General features: G+C 41.0%; 1 protein-coding gene across 1 annotated transcript; it reads left to right on the top strand.

Annotated features, from left to right (window-relative positions):
- Window positions 1-2,457: 2,457 nt before the first annotated feature.
- ZBTB43 (zinc finger and BTB domain containing 43) lies at window positions 2,458-11,685 on the top strand. The gene is made up of 2 exons (XM_030961637.1): window positions 2,458-2,552; window positions 4,774-11,685. The coding sequence occupies exon 2, from the start codon at window positions 4,797-4,799 to the stop codon at window positions 6,189-6,191; it is 1,395 nt and encodes a 464-aa protein (XP_030817497.1). The 5' UTR covers window positions 2,458-2,552; window positions 4,774-4,796; the 3' UTR covers window positions 6,192-11,685.
- Window positions 11,686-12,001: the final 316 nt, after the last annotated feature.

Below are 12,001 nucleotides of genomic sequence, written 5' to 3'. Positions count from 1 at the left end.
TAGTGCTACAATGCATTTAGAGACAGTGTCTGTCTGTTGAAATATAAAATTTTATACAAATGTAAAACCAAAACTAACAACATACAAATGACCCACCCTACATAATTACAGCTGTATCAATTTTTTCTTCTCACTTAGAGAAAGAAATTTTAAAACTCTGAAGAAGCTGATTAAAGAAAAAATACCCTTCCTATTTGTCTCGGAGACAAGTTCTCCAGCATTGAAAATTAGCAAAAGGTTTATCTGAGCAGGGTCTGTGGCATCGAGCCTCAAGTCTTCTGGAGAAGGAAACTTTTCTGTATAACTACACAGAAACCACAAGTACTGGTTTGCCCTTCTGAGTAGATTGGTAGCTGAAGTCTGACTCATACAGCAAAGTATAACCAGTGTCACCTTACTAGATGTACCAAGAATACAAACTTTCAGAATACATGAACATTATAGGACAGACCTAAAGACACTTTTTTCACCATCAGAGTGAACCTAAAGAGCTGTTATCCTCATAAAACTGTAGAATCTTATCATGCAAGAATTATAGAGACCTTTTGTTAACAAAGGCAAGGTGATGCAGACTGTCTCCATCTCAAAATCCAAACAAATATGCTTTGGAGAGACACCTGTGTCAGCCTATCAAATCTCAAGAAAAAAATTCCCTTTCAGTTCACTTATTAGAACACTGTATTTCTTGCTATAACAGAAAAGGTATGAAACCCACTGCCTTAAAAATAAATTATTTAAATTAATCACAGCAGGGAATACAGAGGAGTTTAAAAACATGCTATAATAAGAAAAGCATTCAAAGGAGAAAAAAATATAGTCTCTAAGCTTAGCTGAATGATCATTCATGAATTTGACCCAAACTTCCATAACCTCAGGAAAAAGTAAAGCATACAAACATTAGTTAATGCTGTTTCCATTTGCTTCCGTTGTAAAACATAAATTTTGATTTAACAAACTAACCTTGACCCTGCAGTCCTGTTCCTGCAGTCAGTGTTATCACATGAAGACTGCAGAACTGATCACATGAAGGAAATCCAAAGTGTTTTTCATGCCACACTCATGTTTAATGCTTTGGTTAGCTGTGTGCTATTTCATCTCTCAAAACTTCCTTGCCCTACTGCTTATCATTCTTATGTAGTGGTTTATTTGGTCATGTACTCTCATAATGCCTGTAAGAGACAACTACATAATCGTGTTATGTTAAACATCATCCTTCTCTTTTCTCATTTCTGTATTACAGTTTTTATTAGAATTCCAGTCCTATTAATGTAGGAAGGATATGTACTTAATATGTGAATGTGCACTACCAGAGTTGAAAATACAGGCAAGACATCAAATTCTGTTCAGATATAGTGCTTGCTAAAGTGGGGATGGCTTCTGTCTACGAGAACTCCTTCAGCTCCCATGAAACAGCTTGCTTTCCCTCCTACCCCAGGGTTTTAGCACGTTCTCTTGCTCCAGTTCAGCCACAGGAAACCTCTATGGCTTTCACTCAAGTGAGATTTTCAGGGGCACGAGCTGAGAGGTGGGACGGCTCTGCCCCACAGAACCTCTTGCCCCGGTTCCGAGAGCTTTGCCGAGGCTGCAGCCGCTGCCCAGGTGTGCTCAGGGCCGCTGCCCGGGTGTGCTCGGGGCTCTGCTCAGGTGTGCTCGGGGCTCTGCCCGGGTGTGCGCGGGGCTCTGCCCAGGTGTGCGCGGGGCTCTGCCCGGGTGTGCGCGGAGCCGGCGCACAGAGAGCCAGCCCGGGCTGCATCGACGGCTGCCAACCAACTGGGAAGGCCGATGCAGCTGAAGTCTTTGTGATGCATTTAAAAACTGAGATATTGTCGTCCGTTTTCTTTAAAAAATATTAAAGATGAAGCATAATTAATACTAATTTTTATTCAGTATATTTGGGACATTTTCCCGCAGAAAGGGGCGGATTTCGGGTCCGGCCTCTGTGGGGAGCAGCGCCCTCTGCGGGCCGCAGCGGGGCGGGACCGAGCCCGAGCGGTGCAAGGGTTCCGACACGGGTGTGTTGGTTGCGTGCCCGTTGGAACGGCTTGGCGGTGGGACAAATCCCGTGCCCCAGCACACCAGGGATCTGTGCGGAACACGCGGGTCGCGCCAGCGCCCGGCGAGGACGGCGGGCTTCAGTTGTACTGTCTGTGGTCCCCTCCTGGCAGTGCTCACAGCAGCGCTGAGAGTATTGCCCTGGGGAGCAGCAGCGGCGCAAAGGGACAAGACAGGACAGGACAGGACAGGACGGGACGGGACAGGACAGGACAGCTCGGCCCAGGGGGTTTTGGGGTGCGAATCGTTCCTACTGAGCGCTCCGCTCAAATCCATCCGCTCCCAAACGGAGCCAGCAGGGGGCGCCACCACCGCCCCGCGTAAGAGCCCCTGCGGGTGGGGAGCGGAAGGGCTGGGCGAGCGTCACGTGACAGGGACGCGGAAGTGCCTGCAGAAGGGGGGGCAGCTGCTTCCGGTGCGGGCCGGGGTGGGCGCGGGCAGGGCCGGGCCGGGGCCGCACCGACAGCGTTCCGCTATGAGAGAGACGCCGCGACCCGCAGGTGAGACGCTGCCGCTCGTGGACCCCGGGCGGCCGTGCTGCCGCTGGCCCCGGTCCGCGGGTCCGCGCTGAGGCGGGGCGGCGCGCGAGGCCTTCCCACGCCCCGCGGCCGCCGGTCCCGCGCTCTGTCGGGCCGGGTCGGTGTCCCCGGTGCGACCGGGACCGGGGTCCGCTCCGGCCGGAGCCTATTGGCGCTTCCGCGCGGCCGCGGGAGTCGCTGCGGCCTGTCTGGTCTCGCGGCCGGAGCGGCTCCTGGCCGGGCCCCGCCAGTGCGGCCGCGGCAGCATCGCGGGGGCGCTGGGAGGGTGAGAGATCAAGGTCTGCGGGCCTGCGCGTGGAGAGGGCAAGGAGCTCCCTGCTAGCACTTGTTAGGACTAATGGTATCCTAAAGCAAATTAAATGTGACTTGTATGTTCTACTCAATGCTCCAACATGGAGATTGTTTTTTATATTATTATTAGTTGAAGTAGGAAGACTTTGTTCTGTATGAGTTTGGAGTAAAACTGCAAAACAAAACAGATTGTAGAAGGAGGGAGTGAAACTCGTTTCGAAAACCAGTTTGCTTGACTTGTATGGCTTTGCTAATTGAAAATATTTCTCTTACATTTTGTCTGCATGACAACTTAAAATACAAAAAAATCTGCTATCATCTGGAAATGTTTTTGTGGTGACATGCTGACTCCCTGCTGAAAGATGGCAGTTTAGATTATCAGTAGTTGTATATGAATTCTGCAGGCATCTGTTTTTAAACTTCAGTTGAATATCTTCTGAAGGCTTATTTTTTTGTAGGCAAATATTGAAAAATAGAATCTTAAATCTGAGAATATTCTGAAGGAGGGTAAGGAAATGCATCTGTATAAGAAAATCTGATTGTTTGAAAAAATGGATGTAATATACACAAGGTATAAGATAACTTGAAATACTTGTCAAATTGTTTTAAGCAAAGTGGTGAGAAAAATTAACAATTGAACTGGCAGGGGCAGTATTCCATTGCTCACTGGAAAAGTATTGGTAGCTGATTCAGTTTTGAAGAGGGTTGGTGTTTGAGGAAAAGAACCTGAGGAGTGCTGAAGACAGTAAATTTAAAGGTGGTCTTCTGCAATTATGTGGGTGGCAACTTCGTGGACTTTGACCGCTGAAACCACTTGCTGCTCCGTGGCTTTTCAGGAATCCCATAGCACTCAATTTACACATTGTCAAATAGAAAAATTGCACAAGTTTAACTTACTCAAGCAGTTAATGTTGGTTTTTCATAGTGGCATTTAAACTTCTGCCATTTCAAATTACAATAACAAATTTATCTCAAATTCAATTTAAAATTTCAAGTATGCATTTGAAAAAGTTGTATTACTGCTAAAAGGGCTGTTAATCTTTTTGTAAGACATCTGGATTATGTGAAAATACAGATGTGAAAATTTGGGAGCTCTTAGCTGAGATTCTGTCATGTAATTATTATATTGTTACAAATACACAAGGAACAAGCAGGAAAAATTTTGTGTGGCAAAGGTATCAATTTCTTGATTCACCTGTATGATTTCTCTAAAGGAACATTGCAATCCTAGCCCTAACCCAAATATCTCAATAAGCTTGGAATTAAAAACTGTACAAGCTGTTGCTGTTCCACCTTTCAGTTAGTGAAACGATAGGGAAATACATGAGAAGGGTCATAAACCTTACTCTTAGTGAGGTTCTGCCTGTGCTTCCAGTGTCATCCTGTGAGTTGATACAGTTGCTTTTGAAAAATTAATCTTAAGTGAAATATTTAATGAGTAAAATCAGTGTTTGTTGGGGGACAAATGAGATGATTTTGTTGGCATTTGAAATATAAAATCTTTCATATGCTGGTACAAACTGTGGGACATCCTGGAGTTAGAACTCTGCTGTATAATTCCATGAAATAATAGTTTCATTGCCTAAACTCATGTTTGAAATGCTTAGTGGATAGTTTGCTGTTTGTAGCTCCTGCTGTAGTTGGTGAGTCCTCTTGAAGAGAAGAAACATAACAAAATATTCTGGCATAGCAATTTATGGCCTTAGTAGAACTTCCGGAAGAGAGAAGTGAGATGACTTGAGAGAGTACAACAATGGCAAAAGGTTGAGTTCCGTGTGAGTCTGTTAAGAAAAAAGAAAAAAAACGTAGAAGAAAATGGAAAGGTCAATACTTGACGAAGCAGAATTTCTAATTTTATTTCTTATTTTTGTTTCCTATTTTCTTCTTACAGCACAACACTAAATTTGTAATGAAATGGAGTCTGGGTCAAGCTCCTTTCGAGTGGAATTTCCAGATTTTTCTAGCACCATTTTGCAGAAGTTAAACCAACAGCGCCAGCAAGGACAATTATGTGATGTGTCCATTGTGGTTCAGGGCCATCTCTTCAGAGCCCATAAAGCTGTTCTTGCAGCTAGTTCACCATATTTCTGTGATCAGGTTCTCCTGAAAAACAGCAGACGAATAGTCCTGCCTGATGTGATGAATCCCAGAGTATTTGAAAACATTCTTCTGTCTACCTATACAGGCCGGCTGGTAATGCCTGCGCCAGAAATTGTTAGTTATCTGACAGCAGCAAGTTTCCTTCAGATGTGGCACGTAGTGGATAAGTGCACGGAAGTGCTTGAGGGAAACCCAACAGTTCTGTGTCAGAAGATGAATCATGGCAGTGACCATCAGTCCCCAAGCAGTAGTAGCTACAATGGCCTTGTTGAAACCTTTGAACTTGGCTCTGGAGGACAGACAGAATTCCACAAAGTGCAGGAACTAAGAGATGGCGAAAACGAAGAAGAGAGCTCTAAAGATGAACTGTCGTGTCAGCTGACAGAACATGAGTACCTTCCCAGTAATTCTTCAACAGAACATGATAGACTTAGCACTGGAATGACCAGTCAGGATGGGGAAGAGGGAACTAGCGATAGTGCAGAGTACCAGTATAGCAGACCAATGTATAGCAAACCCAGTATCATGTCTCACAAGCGGTGGATCCATGTGAAACCAGAAAGGTTTGAACAAGACTGTGAAGGCGTTGATAACCCTTATGATGAACACCAAGTTTCTGAATCCATTAATACCATCCAGACAGATCACTCAATCCAGTCTTCAGGTGTTGAAGATTTTCACATAGGTGACAAAAAGATGGAAACAGAATTTGATGAACAGGCAGATGAAAGTAATTATGATGAACAAGTTGACTTCTATGGCTCATCTATGGAAGAATTTTCCGGTGAAAGGGCAGATGGAAATTTAAGTGCTCACAGACAGGATCTTATGATGGCAGCAGGCTATGGTGAAAGCATTGATATGGCTGCTGGGATTAAAGAAGAAACGTCTCTCACTGGATTCTCCCATGCCGATAAGCTCTATCCTTGTCAGTGTGGAAAAAGCTTTACACACAAAAGTCAGAGAGATCGGCATATGAGTATGCACCTTGGTCTTCGACCTTATGGCTGTGGTGTCTGTGGTAAGAAATTCAAAATGAAACACCATCTTGTAGGCCATATGAAAATTCATACAGGCATAAAACCGTATGAGTGTAACATCTGTGGGAAAAGATTTATGTGGCGGGACAGTTTTCATCGGCATGTGACCTCTTGTACCAAGTCCTATCAGGCTTCTAAAGCTGAGCAGAGTACTACTGAGATGAACTAAGACATTAGTGCTTACGTTTGTTTAGTAGAGTAAGAAAAATAAACTAATTATGCAAATAATGTCTGGTACTTGCTATTGTATGTTCTCAAAACAAAAGTTTTAATAAGTATGCTGGTATAAACAGATCAAATGTATTTTGCTTCCTGCAATATTACTTCAGATGTTTATTGTGGGAAGTGTATGTGGCTAATCTGAAATGTGCCTGCAAAATGAGATCTGAGATTGATTGTAATCACAGCAGTATTCAGAAGCCATCTTGTATTTCCAAGTCCTCTAAATTCACAGTAAAACTCAGCTCTAAATTGAGAAAAATCCTGGAAATACTTAGATGAATGAGAAATTCAGGTAGTACTCCTTAATGGAAAAGAAAACTAAGATGACCAAACTGACTTATACAATTCACATTTAAATGAAGAAAAAATAAAGAGAATTCCACCTCAAGCTGAAGCATCATTAGGTAGTGTGCATCATTCGGTAGCCTTTGTTGTAGTGCTTTATGAAAGGCAGTGGTAAGGGTGGTTTAGATTTCAGTTATACATCTTCTTTTTTTTTAATTTATCTTCAGTGAAATAAATGTCTAATTTTGTGCTGATTTCTGTTTAGAGTCTGTAGCGCACTTACAGTTTTCACTATATAAACTTAATATATACTGAAGTATACTTTCTATTTGCTCTTCTAGGGTCTAATGCTGTACTTGACTTCATTAGATTTTAATTACTGTGTTGTGAGAGCTTCTAGAAGTGTGTGTAATAAGTATGTCTTATTAAAAAATAAGACACCAACTAAAGTAAAATGTAACATTTGGAACTTAGTCAAAATAATCAAATATTTAAAGTGTAAATTTCTGTTCAAATTTTTGTGGCTTACTACAGTAGCAAGTACCAAACTCTGGATTCATGAACTTGTTATTGGTACAAAAACTTCTGTGAGAACTTTTATCTAGTTTTAGAAACCTGCTTTAGGAAAATTACATAGTCATTGATAGGTATTTATACTTTTAATTCTTTACTATTTGAATAGTATATAATACTGATTCTTGGTACTGAACTACTGTGACTGATGATCACAAGCAGAGTTGTTTGCTTCCTCAAAGTTGCTTGTGGAAAAAAGTAGGAAGTATGTGATTTGGATCTTGTAATGGTACTGCAGAACATGGTACCATGCTTATGTCTGAAGCTGGTATTTTTGCTGGGAGTGACACTTGTTCTATGTTAAGATGAGGATCTGTGTGTGGGGCTCTCATTCATGGCGATAGATGGAGGAATGTGTATAGTTCTAAGGGATGCTGCCAGCTCTGCAGATTGAGTTAAGGCATCAGTTGTAAAGGTGACAACAGGATTTTGGGGTTGAAAGCTTAATGCAGTCCAATGCAAAAGCAATTGCTTCTTAGTAAGCAAAAGCTTCTTTGTAGCTTACTGAAATATGACAAGGAAAGAACATACATAGAATACAATAGGAAGAGGTGATAACCAAGTACAGTGCTGTCCACGTGGGGAAAAAGCTAACCAGCATTAATAAGACCTAAGCCTGTCTGACCCCAATTTCTGTATTAGGCACTGCTGTGTGCAGGATAATGTACTGAACAGATGACCCTGTATGGTGAAGCAAAACCACACCAAGATTATTACACTTCAGATTCTTTTTTGAACTCCCAGTTACAAATTGTCTTAAGATACAACTGAACTGTATCCTGAAAGTGAATGTCTGCTGCAAGCTGAGGGTTTTCTACTCAGTGAGCTGTAATTACTGTAATTTCTTTACTGGCATTCTACTTAAAAACTTTTTTTTAAGAGGCTCTTGATTATTAATCTTCTAATGATTCAAATATTTTTTCATATGGAATTTTGTTAAAACATATGTTCCCAAGTACAATGAACCCATTGCTGGCAATGGGCATGAATAATCAGCACCACAGAGTTCCTGTTCTTAGCACTTAACTGAACTCTAGAAATACCATGGTGGCCATGTTTAACCTTTGTGATCAAGGTACTGAAACAGGGATTTTGCTCACTAACACTGTAACCTGCTTAATGTATAGCACTTTGTATTTAAACAAAACCAAAACAAAAAAAGAAAACTACAAAAAAAAAAAAACCCAAAAAACAAACAAACAAAAAACCCCAAAAACAAAAACAACTAAAAAACCAAACCATAATACTTAATAAGTATGTTTTTTAAACTTAGAAATTATATTCCCTCTATGGTTTGTTTACACACTGCTAACGCTGTCCTTTTTAATACTAAAAAATACTATAATGCTTGCCTGTTTACATGAGGGTAGAGGAAAGGGTTCTCGCACTCGGTGGCCCTGTTTTTCCATTCTCCAAGGCCTTACCACATACATGGTGTCATTTCTGCAAGTACCATCATCACATTTGAAGGAAGGCATTAGAATCATAGAATGGTTTGGGTTGGAAGGAGACTTTGAAGGTGACCTACTTCCAACGCTCCTGCTATAGGCATGGACACCTTCAACTAGGCCAGGTTGCTCAGAGCCCCATCCAACCTGGCCTTGAACATGTCCAGCGTGTTTATTCTCATACTCATTTCAAGAATGATCTTGTATATTACATTGGTTCTCAGCCCCTTTCCAATTGTCACTTTAGTTTTGCATGAAGAGGTTAAGAGTGCCTCTTCCCATTTAACCATAAAAAAGGCTGGACAGAAACACCAGTCTGAAAACTGTGGTCAAAAAAAACAAAAATGTTGAACGCAGACCATACTACAGAGCTGCCAGCAAAACTGTTTCTTTTACCAGCTTGGAATGACTTTTATATGGGATATTTCAAGGTTTAATGTTACTTCTATTTGCAGTTAGATTACTTTGAAATAAAGCTTTAAAATTAAATGTACTGCGAGAGACACTTTAAAGATTTTATAACAGGTTCAGTAGATCATATTATAGAACCATGTCCTTTTTTAATGACTTAGCATGAATAGTAACTTTTTAGTATTTGCCTCTTGCTGTTTTACCCCATATTATGGCACTGTCTTGAAAGTCCAGCAAATGTTGCTCCACTGATTTTTGTAGCACTTGGCTTTCTGCTGTTAATTTACATCAAACCAGTTGATTGCAGGAAAATACTGATCTGATTGTCCTGAGATCAGGTTGAGAGGATTGATGATTCAAGGACAGCTTGAGATACATGTCTAAAATCCTGACTTTTGCATGTGACAGGTGAAACAGTTGTCTTGTGGTGTTTTTCTTGAACTCAGTTTATTGCCCTTTGTCCAACTTCTAATCACCAATTCAGGTACTGGGGGGGGGGAGATAAAAAAATCACTTAAACCATCTTTCTCAGGCTCAGCTTAAGTCCTTAAGTCTAACACCTCTTCTCCCCACCTTTGTATTGTCAGTTTCCCTTGCTTTCACCAAGAGTTGTATTCAGTTCCTGTGATTTCCTTTAGTAAGGTGACAGGTCACAGAGAAGGTTGGGGTCATATGCACACTTCCTTGTCTGATGCTTTGCATTTCTTAGTGGGGGTCCTCTGGTGCTTTGGCCTGGTCAGTGTCACTGTTCATGGTGACACTGGGCCACAGTCCCTTCAGGGATGTGTCTGTTCCAGCTTGGTTCTTCTGTGGAACTCAGTTATTTCAGAGGTGTACCTGCTCTGGCAGGGCTTAGCTGTAGGCCAAAGTCATCTTAGAAGTGAATCTCCTCAGGCAGGGAGTGTGTCCTTCTGTGAGTGTGTCTATACATGTTCTCAGTGACTTCTTCAGGTGTTTTCCCAAGAGCAGCTCTTCAGTTTCTCCACCTGTACCCAGGAGTATCTTCTCCATGTGTCTCCCTGCACCTCTTGCTAGCAGCTGCCACTCTTCCTTAAGTATATTTAAGCAGAATCATTATGTGCACATCTGGTTGAGATTTTGGCTTGCATCCATTTTTTGTGCACGCTGAACATCTTTTGAGTAGTGCAAGGCAGCCTGCAAACGCTAGCCATGTGTCACTCCTGCAGTCCCTGCCACTGGTGGCCAGTGCAGTTGAACATAGCAAGCCAAGATATACAGATGCAGCTTCTGTCAAGCTTCTGATCTTTGCTAATGGAGTGGTCTTGTTCAAGGTATGGAAAATTATTTCTTACTTGTGGGGAGGAGGGAAGCAATCCATATATATATATATATATGTATATATATAATATGACTGCATATGTATATGATGAATTTCATTAATCTTCCCGTATGCTTCATTACCTTTGATGATGTGGCTGTTGGCTGTAGTAAAGTGAGTGTCTTCTGAAAACCAGAAATATTGTATACCCAGGTGGCTTTCAGACTTCCCTGCTGCTTCAAAGCCATTGTCCTAGCAGTGGTAAGAAGACTTAATGATACTACAGCTAAGTTCCTTTTCATTCCATTTTGTAACTATGATGTTAATTACCATGGAATCTATGTAACTGCCATTCTGAAAAATTCAACTGTTAGCAGGGTTAAAATCTGCTTAGGTGTGTACCGGACCCTTTTGAGAGAGAAGGTTCCTATTTCACACACCAGTGTTGGTTTGCAGAGTGCTTTTTTGTTGTTTCATTTTTTAAACTTTCCTCGTTAGTTTTATGGGTGAGGAGATAGACCCTAGAAGATACTGTCAGTACAGTTTTTGGTCATAGCTTTTTTCATCTGAGGTGTGTCTAAGCTTGAGAAACTGTCCTGTATCATAAGCAAGGCAGATGATCAAAGGCTGATGTGTTGAGTGTTCCAGTATTATTGATCGTGAAAGAATGGAGGCATATCAGGGTTTGTAATCTCAATACTTTTGCCTGGGTGCCAGCAAGATGACTGTCTCTGAATTATGAGAGCCCACAGCAGTACATTGCGTGTTTTGCTATAACAGAATTAGGACCTTTCTCAAAGCAACAAAGGAAAGTTGGGGTTTTTTTGTCTTTTAAATGCTTAATTGGGTAGCTTGGCTTCTTTAGCTATTAGCTGTAAACTGTCAGTGGCCTAGGGGAAGATGCTGGAAAAGAAGATGGTATATTTTTAATGTGATTAAATTACAAGTTCTGATTTTTGCTTGAAGCCTGTGTCTGTCGATTGCTGCTCCTTTTTTTTATTCATGGGATTCCGTATTTCTTTCAGAAATGTAACTGTTTATGCAAGTCAAGTGAATCTTCCTTAATGAGCTATAAGTTTTTATTCTAAGCAAGTCATTTATAATAGTAAATTTGCATATCTTGATATTTTGTGAGATGTTATGCCTGTATTGCAGAGGTTGGATAGTTTTGTCTATAAATATTGCTGTCCTAATTGTACAGCATGGTTTTAATTTAATTTTACTGTTCAATATTTTCTTCTTATAGAAGAGTCCCATGCCCCTTTTTTTCTATAACATGTTTTAATAAATGTTATCTGTCAACTTTGTAAATGTTTTCTTAAGCTTGAATGAAAGGAATGCATGTCTAGTACTAGTATTTAATATTTCACTTTGCCAAAATAAGTGCTCAAAAGTACAAATTCCAAAAGTTGTTGATATATAACTTTATTAAATATATTAAAAAGTGTATCTAGTAATGTGTCTTCTTGAAATAATGATAACACGTCAGCCTAGTCTAAGAAAACATTAAACTAAAACCTGATTTTTATGACACAGTAAGTTTGATGAATTTGTGGAATTAGACCCATTTGTTTGCTGCTTTAGGTGATTGGCTTCCATGCTAGATCAAATTTGTCAAACAGGTTTTGCTGTAACTGTTTTTTGCAGAATGGTGATCTCTGAAGTTACAATAGAGAATGTACATGCTGATAGGAAAATTCCAGAACACTCACTTCATACTAGCAGCAACCACATGTCCGAAAGGCCTCTTGGTACAGTTGA

Source organism: Camarhynchus parvulus, chromosome 17 (genome assembly GCF_901933205.1).
Source record: "Camarhynchus parvulus chromosome 17, STF_HiC, whole genome shotgun sequence".
In the NCBI taxonomy this organism is placed as follows: Eukaryota; Metazoa; Chordata; class Aves; order Passeriformes; family Thraupidae; genus Camarhynchus; species Camarhynchus parvulus.
Note: the sequence above shows the minus strand (reverse complement) of the source record. Positions and strands in the feature narration are given on the sequence as shown.